At 38.3% G+C, this 15,549-nt stretch overlaps 1 protein-coding gene across 1 annotated transcript in view; it reads right to left on the bottom strand.

The window, feature by feature from the left end:
• cps1 (carbamoyl-phosphate synthase 1, mitochondrial) overlaps positions 1 to 15,549 on the bottom strand; it is an 84,738-nt gene that overhangs the window by 18,576 nt on the left and 50,613 nt on the right. The window contains exons 30-32 of the mRNA XM_071355214.1: positions 10,624 to 10,731; positions 10,204 to 10,293; positions 4,947 to 5,117 (exon numbers count right to left, since the gene is read on the bottom strand). Of these exons, the coding sequence (XP_071211315.1) occupies positions 4,947 to 5,117; positions 10,204 to 10,293; positions 10,624 to 10,731 (369 nt within the window). The remainder of the gene's footprint in view (positions 1 to 4,946; positions 5,118 to 10,203; positions 10,294 to 10,623; positions 10,732 to 15,549) is intronic.

The following is a 15,549-nucleotide window of genomic DNA, read 5'->3' as shown; positions in this document are numbered from 1 at the left end:
TACAAACATTTGGATTTCAGAAATAATGTTCCAATGTCCAATCTTTTGATGTTAGAGTTTTTAGGTCGGCCACACTCTCTGTAACAAAGGAGTTTCAGTCCTCCAATACTGCAGGGCAAGAAAGAGAAAGTTTTTGCAAACTATTTATGGTCAGCTGTTAAAACTTCTTTGGGATAGGGGGCATCATTTTCACTTTTGGATGAATTGGTGCCCAAATTGAACGGCCTCCTACTCTGTCCCAGATGATAATATATGCATATTCTTATTACTATTGGATAGAAAACACTCTGAAGTTTCTAAAACCGTTTGAATTATGTCTGTGAGTATAACAGAACTCATTTGGCAGGCAAACTTCCAAACAGGAAGTGAAAATTCAGAAAAGGGTCGATGTGAAAGTCATCGCCTATTCAAATCCCTGTAATTTATGGATCTGTTTGCAGTTCATACGCCTTCCACTAGATGTCAACAGTCAGTAGAATGTGGAATGAAGCCTCTACTGTGATATGGGGCCGGATGGGAGCTATTTGAGTGACTGGTCTGGCAGATTGCCAGTTCCTGGCCACGCACGCTAGCCATGGGATGGGCATGTGTGCCATGAGTTATACAGACATGAAGAAATGCTCCGGTTGGGACGTTATTAGATATATATGATAACAACATCCTAAAGTATGATTCTCTACTAATTTTGACCAGTTTATTCGACTTGTAATATAACTTTTTGAAGTTTTCGTCCGATGTTTGCCTTCAATGCGCCGGTGTTTGGACACGTGTACTAGACATGCTAGTCAAAGTTGCTAATATGACATAAGTAATGGACATTGTCGAACAAAAAAAACTATTTATTGTGGAAATAGGATTCCTGGCATTGCATTCTGATGAAGATAATCAAAGGTAAGGGAATATTTATGATGTAATTTCGTATTTCTGTTGACTCCAACATGGTGGAGAAATGTTATTTATATTTGAGCGCCGTCTCAGATTATTGCATGGTGTGCTTTTTACTAAAGTTTTTTTTAAATCTGACACAGCGGTTGCATTAAGAACCAGTGTATCTTTAATTATATGTAAAACATGTATCTTTCATCAAAGTTTATGATGAGTATTTATGTTAGATGACGTGGCTCTCTAAAATTTCTCCGGATATTTTGGAGCCATTTCTGAACATGGCGCCAATGTAAACAGAGATTTTTGGATATAAATATGCACATTATCGAACAAAACATAAATGTATTGTGTAACATGATGTCATATGAGTGTCATCTGATGAAGATGTTCAAAGGTTAGTGATTCATTTTATCTCTATTTCTGTTTTTTATGAAAGCTATCTTTTTGCTGGGAAAATGGCTGTGTTTTTCTGTGGCTATGTACTGAGCTAACATAATTGTTTGTTGTGATTTCCCCGTAAATCCTATTTGAAATCAGACATGTTGGCTGGATTCACAACAAGTGTATCTTTAATCATATGTAAAACATGTATCTTTCATCAAAGTTTATGATGAGTATTTCTGTTAGATGACGTGGCTCTCTAAAATTTCTCCGGATATTTTGGAGCCATTTCTGAACATGGCGCCAATGTAAACCGAGATTTGTGGATATAAATATGCACATTATCGAACAAAACATAAATGTATTGTGTAACACGATGTCCTATGTGTGTCACCTGATGAAGATTATCAAAGGTTAGTGATTAATTTTATCTCTATTTCTGCTTTTGTGACTTATCTTTGGCAGGGAAAAATGGCTGTGTGTTTTTTGGATTTGGTGGTGATCTAACATAAATATATGTTGTGTTTTCGCTGTAAAACATTTTAAAAATCGGACACGATGGGTAGATTAACAAGATGTTTATCTTTCATTTGCTGTATTGGACTTGTTAATGTGTGAAAGTTAAATATTTCAACAAAAGAAAAATTAATTTCGCGCGCTGCCTTTTCAGCGGAATGTTGTGGGTGTTCCGCTAGCGGAACCCCTGGGCTAGAAAGGTTAACCTGTTGACGCTAGGGGAAAGATTATTATTATTATTTTTTAAATAACGTTCCTAAGGTAAACGGACTATTTCTCAGGTCCAGATCGTAGAATATGCATATAATTTACAGATTAGGATAGAAAACACTCCAAAGTTTCCAAAACTGTCAAAATATTGTCTGTGAGTATAACAAAACTGATTCTGCAGGCGAAAACCTGAGAAAATCTAACCCGGAAGTGATTATTATTATTATTTTATTTTTAATCTGTGTTTCCTGGCCCGTCTTTCTTCCATTTAAAGGGGTATCAACCAGACTCCTTTTCCAATGGCTTCCTCAGGCTGTGACCAGGCTTTAGACATAGTTTCAGGCTTTTATTTTGAAAAATGAGCAAGATTTTTCAAAACTAGTCAGGTGTCCTCTGATTAGTTCCTGCGCGCGAGAGGGGTAGCTCTCCATTTTGTTTTTCTCTCTTATTGAATAGGTTACGGTCCGGTTGAAATATTATCGATTATGTTTGTTAAAAACAACCTGAGGATTGATTATAAAAAACATTTGACATGTTTTTACGACCATTACGGATACTTTTTGAAATTTTCGTCGAGCGGAACGAGGCTTTGGTTTTCTGAACATAACGCACAACCCAAATGGCGGATTTTTGTTATAAAAGTAATATTTATCGAACAAAAAGAACATTTGTTGTGTAACTGGGAGTCTCGTGAGTGCAAACATCCAAAGATTATCAAAGGTAAGCGATTCATTTTATTGCTTTTCTGACTTTCGTGACCAAGCGAACCAAGCTAATATAAGGCTAACTGTTCTAGCATTGATTGATACACTCACAAAAGCTTGGATTGCTTTCACTGCAAAGCATATTTTCAAAATCTGACAAGATAGGTGGATTAACAACAAGCTAAGCCGTGTTTTGGTATATATCACTTGTGATTGCATGATTATAAATATTTTTTGTAATATTTTTGAATCTGATACGTTTGGGAATTTTCTTCTGCCTTTCAGGACCGGAACGAGGCTGTAGTTTTCTGAACATAACGCGCAACCTAAATGGCGTTTTTTTGTTATAAAAGTAATATTTATCGAACAAAAAGAACATGTAACTGGGAGTCTCGTGAGTGCAAACATCCGAAGATTATCAAAGGTAAGCGATTAATTTTATTGCTTTTCTGACTTTCGTGACCATGCTAATTTGGGGCTAGCTGTTCTAGCATTGATTGATACACTCACAAAAGCTTGGATTTCTTTCGCTGTAAAGCATATTTTCAAAATCTGACACGATAGGTGGATTAACAACAAGCTAAGCTGTGTTTTGGTATATTTCACTTGTGATTGCATGATTATAAATATTTTTTGTAATATTTTGCGCCCTGCAATTCAGCGGTTGTTTAGGAAAATGATCCCGTAAAAGGGATCCGTAGCGCAGAGAAGTTAAGTCATAAAACCAGCCCCCCCTATCTGTCAGCCATGTGCCAAGCTGATATGGCACCTTTGATCCTCATCAAGGAGAGAGAGTCATGACAACGGTAATGTTAAAGGGGCAGCTGAACATTGTCGTCTCATCTGTGATATTTTGGTTAAAAGACTCAGGTCACAAAATATTACATTAAATTAGCTACAAACAAAATGGAGTTAAATGGTTCCAGTCTGCCGTGAAGCGTCCATCCATGTATACGAGTAAGAGTACATGCCTAGACAATAGTGACACATCCACTTAGCTAGATGTGGGTGAGGGGTGGTTATAGCATTTCCTCCACATGAAGGAAACACACAAGTGTGTCAGGTAAGCGTCATCTAATAACGCTCAAATATTTATCAAATATTTTTATCTGGACACACTGTTTTTGATATCGCTACTATGCAAGTACTATCGCTGTACCGTTTACACCTTCTGTATCCTGTGCATGTGACAAATAAACATACATTTGATTTGATATAGCGTGTTTACCACATGGCCTCACATGTGAATCCTTAAAGAGATGGGTGGGGCTAAGGCTTAAGCGGGTGTGCACGATGCTGAATGGGTGTAGACAAAGAAGAGCTCTCCAGTAGGTTACCAAAACATTCAAGGGCCATTTTCTCAAAAGTGGGGTTACAAGTTTATCAACTTTCAAAGCAAAATTACTTTCCCATTGTTCCTTAACTGCAGTCTATGATATACAATTTTCTAGCTCTGAGTCTCTACTTTTAACCAATGTAAAAAACACAATTTCAAATATCACATTACTTCTTACTAGTAATACATTCCTTGTTTGAGAAACATTACTAAGCAGTCTCATCCACTTTGTTTTGTGTTTTTTGGTGTAATTAATGAGAAAATATTTTGGCTCGTAAAAAATCTGGGTGGCCCCTAGATTATTATATCTACCTGCTACAGTGGCTGGTAGACAAAAAATGTAGTTTTAGGTCCTTGCCATAACACTTAACAAGTCTTAAATGGCACCCTATTACATATATAGTGCACTATTTTTAACCATGGCAGCTTATTCCCTATACAAGTGCACTACTTTTGACCAGAGCCCATTGGGTCCACTATACAGGGAATAGGCTGGGTGCCATTTGGGAAGCATCCTTAGGGTCTAGGCAATTCAGCACTAAACTACAGAGATGTAGTTAACCTTTATTTAACTAGGCAAGTCAGTTAAGAACAAATTATTATTTACAATGACGGCCTACCCCGGCCAAACCCAGACAACGCTGTGCCAATTGTGCGCCGCTCTATGGAACTTCCAATCACAGCCGGATGTGATACAGGCTGGATTCGAACCGGGGACTGTAGTGACGCCTCTTGCACTGAGATGCAGTGCCTTAGACCGCTGCGCCACTCGAAAGCGAGTGTCTCCTTTCCACCCCATATTCATTGGAAGGTCCCTGTGTTTAGGTTGTCACATGACCTGGATTTAAACTTTTATTCTAAGTAGTGTGCTAGTGTGGATATTGGGACAGAGCCCTGTAGTCACAGAGCCTCACCTTGATTCCCACATAGTCAACAGGGATGATGGGGTTCTCCAGAGAGGGCAGAGCAGCCTCATCCTGGGGTTCACCCACCATGACCCGTGTAGCCACACTAATGAAGTCCACACCGATGGTCTTAGACACGAAGGGGAAGGAGCGGGATGCTCGCAGGTTACACTCTATCACCTGGCAGGGAGGAACACACACACACATTAATTGTCACTTGCTGACATTTTCATTCTAAACCAGTACAGTTGGAGGAGGATGGGCCGAGTTACTATTACCGTTAAGCACTTAGTGGCAACTGTAAAAAAGGCTCAATTTAATTGATTAATTGAATGATGTGTCCTTTAAACTAACTATTTCCACACTATGTAGTGTGATTCAAATAACCAAATCATCATCAAGCTTTGATTATTTGAATCAACTGTGTAGTACTAGGGTAAAACCCAAAATGTGCACCCAGCGGGGGCCCCAGGACAGAGTTTGGGGAAAACTGCTATAGTGCACTATACTGTGCTGTGAAAAGAGTATTACGTCACGTCTCGTCTTAACGTTTTATTTTTGTTGCTTTTACATGCTTATCGAAAGCCTAAGATAACATTTCAAGAAAGAAACTATGATCCCAATCTGGGATTTTTCTGCCATTTTAATCCGCCTAAGCTTTTTTTCCAAGTCGCCTAAATCCAGTGTAAAAAATAAAATACATAAATAAATCATTTTTGGGATGGAAAAACGCTTTCAGTGTAAACCATATACAGTGCATTCAGAAAGTATTCAGACCCCCTGACTGTATCCACATTTTGTTACGTTACAGCCTTATTCTAATTGATTAAATAAATAAAAATCCTTATCTACACACAATACCCCATAATGACAAAGCGAAAACAGGTTTTTAGAAAAGATAATGGACCTATTTATTTTTTTATAATATAGTCTCTGATAACTTCTTATGGCTGCAAGCCCGGTGTCGGTACACATATGACAACAGCCAGTCCAAGTGCAGGGCGCGAAATTCAAAATATATTTTTTAGAAATATTTAACTTTCACACATTAACAAGTCCAATACAGCAAATGAAAGATAAACATCTTGTGAATCCAGCCAACATGTCCGATTTTTTAAATGTTTTACAGCGAAAACACCACGTATATTTATGTTAGCTCACCACTAAATACAAAAAAGCATAGACATTTTTCACAGCACAGGTAGCTTGCACAAAACCAACCAAACTAACCAAGAACCAACCAAACTAACCAAGAAACAACTTCATCAGATGACAGTCTTATAACATGTTATACAATAAATCTATGTTTTGTTCGACAAATGTGCATATTTGAGGTATAAATCATAGTTTTACATTGCAGCTACAATCGGAAATAGCACCGAAGCAGCTAGAACAATTACAGAGACCAAATTGAAATACCTAAATACTCATCATAAAACATTTATGAAAAATACATGGTGTACAGCAAATGAAAGACAAACATCTTGTGAATCCAGCCAATATTTCCGATTCTTTAAGTGTTTTACAGCGAAAACACAATATAGCATTATATTAACTTACTACAATATCCAACCACACAACTACATTGATTCAAGGCAACAGTAGCGATAGCGACAAAACCAGCAAAATATATTAATTATTTCACTAACCTTCATAAACTTCATCAGATGACAGTCCTATAACATCATATTACACAATACATATATGGTTTGTTCGAAAATGTGCATATTTAGAGCTGAAATCCGTGGTTATACATTGTGAAAACGTAGCAACCTACTTTTGTTGAGCTTCCATCAGAATCTTGCACAAGGGGTCCTTCGTCCAGAACAATCGTTGTTTGGTTTGAGAATGTCCTTTTTCCCTCTCGAATTAGCAAGCAAAACTTGCCAAGTGGCGCGAAGCTGTCCATCATGAACAAACGCAGAGAACGGAACACACAATATATAAAACTATATTGAAAAAACATACTTTACGATGATATTGTCACATTTATCAAATAAAATCAAAGCCGGAGATATTAGCCGTCTATAACAAAAGCTTTTCAGAAGCCAATGCTGATGTACTTCCTGAACAAAGGAATTTGGGGTCATGTCATTCCAAGCTCTCTCTTTTGACCATAGAAATAGCTATACACTCCATTTCACCTCTCACAGCCTATTGACATCTAGTGGAAGGCGTATGAAGTGCATGTATACTAATAGATTTCAAGCAAATGATTAGGGAGGCCCTGGAACAGAGCCTTGATTTCAGATTTTTCACTTTCTGACAGGAAGTTTGCTGCAAAATGAGTTCTGTTTTACTCACAGATATAATTCAAACGGTTTTAGAAACTTGAGAGTGTTTTCTATCCAATAGTAATAATAATATGCATATTGTACGAGCAAGAATTGAGTACGAGGCCCTTTGAAATGGGCACCTTTCATCCAAGCTACTCAATACTGCCCCTGCAGCCATAAAAAGATAATCAAAATAAAAGCTAGACAGTCAAGGAGAATTGAAAACCCATAAAGCAATGGAACTTGTGGTTAAGAGCGGTTAGGAGTGTTGGGCCAGTAACCGAAACGTCGCTGGGTCAAATTCTCAAGCCGACAAGGTAAAAAAATCTGTCGATGTGCCCTTGAGCGAGGCACTAATTGCTCCTGTAAGTCGCTCTGGATAAGGGTGTCTGCTAAATGGAAGCGGTTTGATATTCAAGGTTTTTTATGATGTATCTAGCATTGAATGGAATAGAATGGAATTAATCCCTGATGTTGAACTAGCCTTTTCTTACTTCCACAACGCATTCCAGGATGTATGCAATAGGCATGCCCCTTTAAAAAATTTCAGGATTAAGGGCAGAGAGAACCCTTGGTTTACTAAGGAACTTACAAAAATCATAAGGGAACGAAATGCTATGTGGGCTAAAGCAAGAGGGACTGGTTTGGCAGATGATTGGATGGCTTTTAAACGTCTTCGAAATATGGGTGTGGCTATGATCCGTAAATTGAAAGCAGACCACTACCTGAAATCTACTTCACAAAATGTTAATAATCCATCCAAATTTTGGCAAGTAGTGAAAGGTTTGGAGTGCAGAAAAGATACACAGCTTCCTAAACAATTGTTGGTCGACACACAGATTGTAACTGAGAGAACCTCCATTCTGAAAGCCTTGAACCAGCATTTTTTAGATGCAGGCAGTTTATTTGAAAAGGTCAAAGGTATAATTGAGCCTCCTATAAATTTACCTGACACCCCTGTGCACTCCTTCACCAGGTTCTCCTTTTCATCCTTCTCTGTTTCAGAAGTGTGTAAAGCCCTGAAAGAAATTGATTTAAAAAAAAAACCTGGCCCTGATGAACTAGACCCCCGCCTTCTACACCTAGCCGCAGACATCATTGCTCCCCCTTAACATGTATTTTTAACCTTACGTTTGATGTTAAGAAAATCCCCAAGTTATGGAAATCTGCTTTTGTACTGCCTCTCCTGAAAGGTGGAGATCCTTCGCTACTTGACAACTATCGATCCATATCAAAATTGTCTGTACTGTCAAAGGTACTGGAGTCCTTAGTTAGTAGGCAGCTAAAGGTCTACTTCCAAGAAAACAACATCTTAAATGGAATGCAATCAGGTTTTAGGTCTGGCCACAGCACTGTTTCTGCAACATTGAAGGTTTTAAATGACATGCACTGTGCTCTTGATAAGAAGTTACATTGTGTGTCTGTTTTTATTGATTTGTCAAAGACTTTTGACACCGTGGACCATGCTGTGTTAGTGCAAAGGTTAAAATGTTGTGGAATTACTGGTCATGCTCTAGATTACCTATCAAATCGTACACAATGTGTAATGGCGGATGGTTGTAAATCTGAGTCCATAGAGGTGTGCTCAGGTGTTCCGCAAGGTTCTATTTTGGGCCCACTGTTGTTCATTTTGTATATCAACAACTTTGGGGATCTTATTGAAACAGCGGATGTTCATTTTTATACTGTTCTTTATTCAAGTGGTAGTAGTTTATCTTTAGCTTTTGAAAATGCCCAAAGAGCATTTAACATCATACAACATAATCTGTATGATTTAAAGCTGATTCTAAATTTGTGTAAAACAAAATGCATGGTATTTTCAAATGCCAGGCATGTTACAAATCATGCCATTGCTATATTAGCTGGACATACTATAGAGCAAGTTAAAGTGTACAAATATTTGGGTGTGTGGGTTGATGATTAGCTGAGCTTCACTGTGCATGTAGAGAACTTGATAAGGAAGCTCAAGCTGAAAATAGGATTGTATTACCGGCATAAGGCTTGTTTTTCTTTTGAGGCCAGGAAGAAGCTGGTACGATGTACATTACTGTCGGTTTTAGATTTTAGTGATGTTATATACAGTGGAGAGAACAAGTATTTGATACACTGCCGATTTTGCAGGTTTTCCTACTTACAAAGCATGTAGAGGTCTGTAATTTTTATCATAGGTACACTTCAACTGTGAGAGACGGAATCTAAAAAAATCAAAAATCCAGAAAATCACATTGTATGATTTTTAAGTAATTAATTTGCATTTTATTATATTCTAGAGGAAAACCTGGTTCAGGCTTTCCAACAGACACTGGGAGATAAATTCACCTTTCAGCAGGACAATAACCTAAAACACAAGGCCAAATATACACTGGAGTTGCTTACCAAGATGACATTGAAATGTTCCTGAGTGGCCTAGTTACAGTTTTGACTTAAATCGGTTTGAAGATCTATGGCAAGAGTTGAAAATGGCTGTCTAGCAATGATCAACAATTAACTTGACAGAGCTTGAAGAATTTTTAAGAGAAAAATTTGCAAATATTGTACAATCCAGGTGTGCAAAGCTCTTAACAGACTTACCCAGAAAGATCGCTGCCAAAGGTGATTCTAACATGTATTGACTGACGGGTGTGAATACGTAAATGACATAATTCTGTATTTCATTTTCAATAAACGATCAAACATTTCTAAAAACATGTTTTAACTTTGTCATTATTGGGTATTGTGTGTAGATGGCTGAGAATTCAGGCTGTTAACAAATTCAGGCTGTTAACAACAAAATGTAGATTAAGTCACGGGGTATGAATACTTTCTGAAGGCACTGTATCCATCTTTTCATCTTTGGAGTTCACTGTGACCACCACACCGAGATTCTGTATTTCAATTCATGACCAAATTGCATTTTATTTTTTACGACTGTGAAAACGTCAAGTGATCATTTATAGCTTTCTCTAACGTATTCCGTCATGCGTCACACACGCACACACACACAAACTTACCATGACATCGTTGCCTTTCACTAGGAACTGAGTATTGAACGGACCAGAGATCTCAAACGCCTTAGCAATTTTCCGTGTGGCACTCTTCACCTGAGAGTAATGGAGGACAAATAGTAAATATGAAGCTTCCATCAAAGACGAACCTATAACTCAGTATAAATTATTTACATATTCACAGCCTGGGCAATAGATTTCAGTAGTGAAAAATAAATATAAACCACAGCCTAATAATGAATTCCCTGTCAGGAGTCAGTGATCCTAAATATAGGCAGGCCAAAAGACTAACAGTCTAACAAATAAAATGTGGAAACTTTTCATAACGATGCACACTTTCATGATTGATGTGAGACATATTTTGAGTGAGTCAGCCCCTAGTAGGTGGGTAAAAAAACAGCATGATACGCACACACACACACTGACCTTCTCTAGGGCCCCCTGGCTGATGCTCTGGGTAGGTAGCATGAGGGTGGCATCTCCAGAGTGGACCCCAGCATCCTCCACATGCTCTGTTATAGCATGGCACAGCACCTGAGAAGAGGTTATAACTAGTAATGAGCGATTAACATAAAATTATTATTTTCCGTTTTTTAAACAACTAATTGATCAACGTTGGTTCAATTATTTGAATTCAATTTTGATCGGGGGGGGGGGGGGGTCTGTGAGATCAATGCACAGTTTCTCTAGACAGAACTCAGATCAAGCCCGAACTGTGCAATATAGTAGGGAGTTGTAGTTTCCAACAGGCCAATATTCTACATAGTTTAGCACAAACAAATTGGTAATGAACTGCAATCCATTGCGCGCTTCCTTGTCCGGTCTGTGTGGGGCAGTCACAGAGAGGGAGGGTTTCCACTAGTTACCACAACCACAAAGTTAAAATTGTCCATATCGTAAAAATTGCTTTTTGTTCTTAATTTAAAGTTGGGGTTAAGCATAAGGTCAGCAGTGTGGTTAAGGTTAGGGTTAGGTTTAAAATCACATTTGAAGAAGATAAATTGTAGAAATATGCAGGCCTTATGACTATGTGGCTGTGGTAACTAGTGACAACCGAGAGGGAGGTATCTTTACCTGAAAATACATGAAGTCATACATGTATAACTAATGTATAAATGTATGCAGGCATGACTAAGTCGCTTTGGATAAAAGTGACTGCTAAATGGCATATATTATAAAAGTATGCCTTATTTACTTTGAAGAACTGCTAAAAATAGGGATTTTGTCAGACAGCAAAGGTAGCAAAACTATAGAGATGAGATGATGACTTTGAATTAAATAATAAATTCATCAAATAAAACAAATGTAATATATTACAGACAACAACTTAAATATTTTATTAAAGTAATTGAAATAAATTATGGTTAACAAGTGATAAGCAGTAATGGGCAGTCACTACCATAATGAGTCTTATTAATTGTTTTATTCTGTGTTGTTTCAGCCACAAGAGCATTGGTGAGTTTGGGCGCTTAGGACTGGCCCGCAGTCTGCTTTTTCATGAAGCTCTCAACGAACAGTTATTGTGCTGACGTTGCTTCCAGAATAGTGCTGTGGCGGTCACAACATTTCGTCAGCTGGTGATTGTCAAGCACATAACTGTCGGTCTCACGGTAATTGACTGTTAATTAACATAAAACACATTTAGCAACTCCTGGCTTCCACACATAGCTACAAGCCATTTAAAAAGTCTAATAAATCCATGTAATATAGCCTACCTATAGCCTACCTTCACAATAAATCCATTATTTATTTTAGACAAGTCTAAAGAAGCATGATATGAAGAAAATGTTGTTTATTTCAGAAGAAAAGAATACATAGCATTATATTCATAGCATACACAAGCTGTCCTTCTGTTAGGGCCTGATGTGGCTATGCCAAATGGCTGTGGGCTACACTAGTTCATTTAGCAGACAACATTTGCTTATAATTCCGTGGCATTATTTTATAGTATGAAGAATACAATTGAACAAAGCTGAATAAAATATAAATATTTTCTCAATGATTTGAGGGAGTGCGGACATGCGGCTATTCTGTGTTGAGCGGTTAACAGAGAAACAGGTACTCCTTTATGCTTAATTTAGAGTTATTAATGTAACTTTAGTTGTTCTACAAACGTTGGGCTATATGTTTTGATTTTTAATACATTGTAAGGCTGCACGATGAGACTAATGATGATTTGAAAAAAGTCACTTGAAAGGCATGAGCTCTGCTTTCCTTTTTACGCAGGCTGTACATACTACAATAGTCTCTCATTCACAATTTGACAAGCACTTGATAATGCCTCGAATTTCACGGCGGCATACCCTTTGTGGCCGTAATGCACCCTAAAAAAAATCCATGCCTTTTGCGGCCCGGAGTGCTGCATTGTGCCCTTCTCCCTGAGTGCTGCGCAACCCGAATCGCCTCTCATTCACATGGCTCTCCATCACGTGATTGGGTCTTTCTCACAGGCTACAAGTGAAGACATACACATCGGGGACACAACTGCGCGTGTCCTTATCCAATTCCAAGGTGCATATTGAAGATATTGGAAGAACTGACCACATTTACTTTTTGTCAGCCAACAAAATGAATAGGCCTTACGAACAGCAAAAGCACTAGCCTTGTCAATCTTTTATCCCCCCATAGTACAAAAACCTTTTCTATTCTGTGTGATAAATAAATACGCCAAACATAGTCTGGGATAGTAGTAGGATGCGATAGATCCCAAATTATTACAACCACTAGCATAAAAAAAAAAGAAGTTTTTATGCAATGTGGCTAACGCTCAGAACATTTATCTTAAAATGTTGTTAAACTAGTAGGCTATTTCTTCACATTATAAGCGCAGCAATGTGCACATGCTAGTTGGCTATAAGCGCAAATGTTCCATTTTTATGGTGAACATTATCTCTCCCAAACTTGAAACTCACAGACTGCTTACATATGCCAGTTAGGCTCCACACCCCTTGTAAAACGGATAAATGTGCTTAATTTTAAGAAGATATTTGGCCACTTTAGTCGTGATACAAACCCTATTAAAACATATAGGCCCATGGGCTGGCTACATGAGGTGTGCGACTATGATTAGAAAAAGTAGCGCCTATGATTAAAAAAAAGGCATTGTTTCTTATGCTGGGCATCATTCAAAAGTGATAATATATCAAGTGATAGGCTAATATTGTCACCCATCAGACTATTCTTGATTTAATCGTATCTTAACATATACTAAATAATATATATGTGTGACATTTGTTTTCATTTAGAATGGACCATTATCATGCAACTCTATCGAAACAGGGGCAGCCGGAGAAAATACATAGGAATGCATTCCCCGTGGTTCATTTTCATGCCAGCCAGGTAGGCTATACTTCTGTTGTAAAGCTAAACAATGTGCTTAATATTAGGAAAGTTGAGAAATAAGTATAGTAAGCCTAGCCTATAGAAATCTGATGGGATCCACATATTTTTATTAGCGGCCATCACTGTGTTTTCTCCGGCAATTGCATAGCCTATAGAAATGTTGAGCAACATGAGCTCATGGGCTCTCATGAAGTGTTTGATTAGATTTTCTAATACATTTGCATTGATGTCAGAGTGATTAGAGGGACAATAGAGTGCTGAATACCAGGCAGTTAGCAAGGTGGTAGGCTACTAATGACCAGCAGCAGCAAGAGAGCTTGGAGAAGCCTAATTACCGTGGAAAAACGGTAATGTGGAATTTGACTGCGTTCATGACTCGTGACCGCTGGTGGCAGTAATACGGTCACTGTAACAGCCCTATTCCTGAGGCAGTTTGGAACTAGGTAGTGAGTGTTGCAACCGAGGATAGACAATTTTTACGCACTTCAGCACTCGGTGGTCCCGTTCTGTGAGCTTGTGTGGCCTACCGTTGTTGGTCCTAGACGTTTCTACTTCACAATAACATTACTTGCAGTTGACCGGGGCAACTCTAGCAGGGCAAAAATTTGACAAACTGACTTGTTGGAAAGGTGGCATCCTATGACGGTGCCATATTGAAAGTCACTGAGCTCTTCAGTAATAGCTGAATCCACTAATTTGAAGGGGTGTCCACATACATACACTATATATGCAAAAGTAACACTATTATTTCAAGTCATCACGATAAGCAGCCCTTTTCACACAAAAGTGTACAAAGGCATTCATCAATAGATAAACTATATAATTGATAGCAGGTAATATACGTTAATATAAAACCTTAAATGGATGAATTGCTGAAAGGGCCCTGGTCAAAGGTAGTGGACTATATCAGGAGCCATTTGGTACGCTACACTTAACTCTCCCACCCCTTCCCCTTCCCACCAATCAAAAGGGAGTAGTGTTTCAATGAACTGCGTTGTCGTTAGTACATATTAAACCCCCGATAACTGCAGCATTCATTAGCAACACACTAATTGATGAACACACACACACACACACAGCGGCACACAGGCGAACACACACAATCCTGGAGGAACACACACTCTAGATAAAGCCTGTAGTTAATACAGGGGAAGGCATATGAAGAGCACACGCACGCATGCACACACGCACACACTGAATAATGAGACCTATTTGGCATTCAGTCAATGGATGGATCTGTAATGTGGGAGGAAAAAGAGAAGACAGACAGACTGAAATACAGAATACAAGGAAACCAGATATAATCTTTATAGCATATTTTGAGAAATCCTTTGATACAGTATGCCTAGAATCTGTTTATGAGTGCCTGGATTTTTTTTAACTTTGGAGAATCTCTCATAAGATGGGTAAAAGTAATGTACAACAACCCTTTATGTAAAATAATTAACAACGGATACTTCTCTGAAAGTTTTGAGCTGTCAAGAGGTGTAAAACAAGGTTGCCCTTTATCACCATACCTATTTATTATGGCCTTTGAAGTGTTAGCGATAAAAGTCTGATGATAACATTAAGGGACTAAATGATTCAAGTTCTCTTGAGTCCTTCAACCTTGAAGGGCCTTATTGAGGACCTGGATAATTTATCAAATTTCTCTGGGTAAAACCTAACTATGGTAAGTGTACTATATTACAGATTGGGTCTCTCTCTAAACAGTGGTTGCCAAACTTTTTATAGTCCCGTACCCCTTCAACCTCCAGCTGCGTACCCCCTCTAGCACCAGGGTCAGCGCGCACTCAAATGTTGTTTTTTTGCCATCAGTGTAAGCCTGCCACACACACACACACACACACACACACACACACACACACACACACACACACACACACACACATTTATTAAACATAAGAATGAGTGTTTTGTCACAACCCGGCTAGTGGGAAGTGACAAAGAACTCTTATAGGACCAGGGCACAAATCATAATAATCAATAATTTTGCTCTTTATTTAACCA

This window comes from Salvelinus alpinus, chromosome 20 (genome assembly GCF_045679555.1).
Source record: "Salvelinus alpinus chromosome 20, SLU_Salpinus.1, whole genome shotgun sequence".
NCBI lineage: Eukaryota > Metazoa > Chordata > Actinopteri > Salmoniformes > Salmonidae > Salvelinus > Salvelinus alpinus.
Note: the sequence above shows the minus strand (reverse complement) of the source record. Positions and strands in the feature narration are given on the sequence as shown.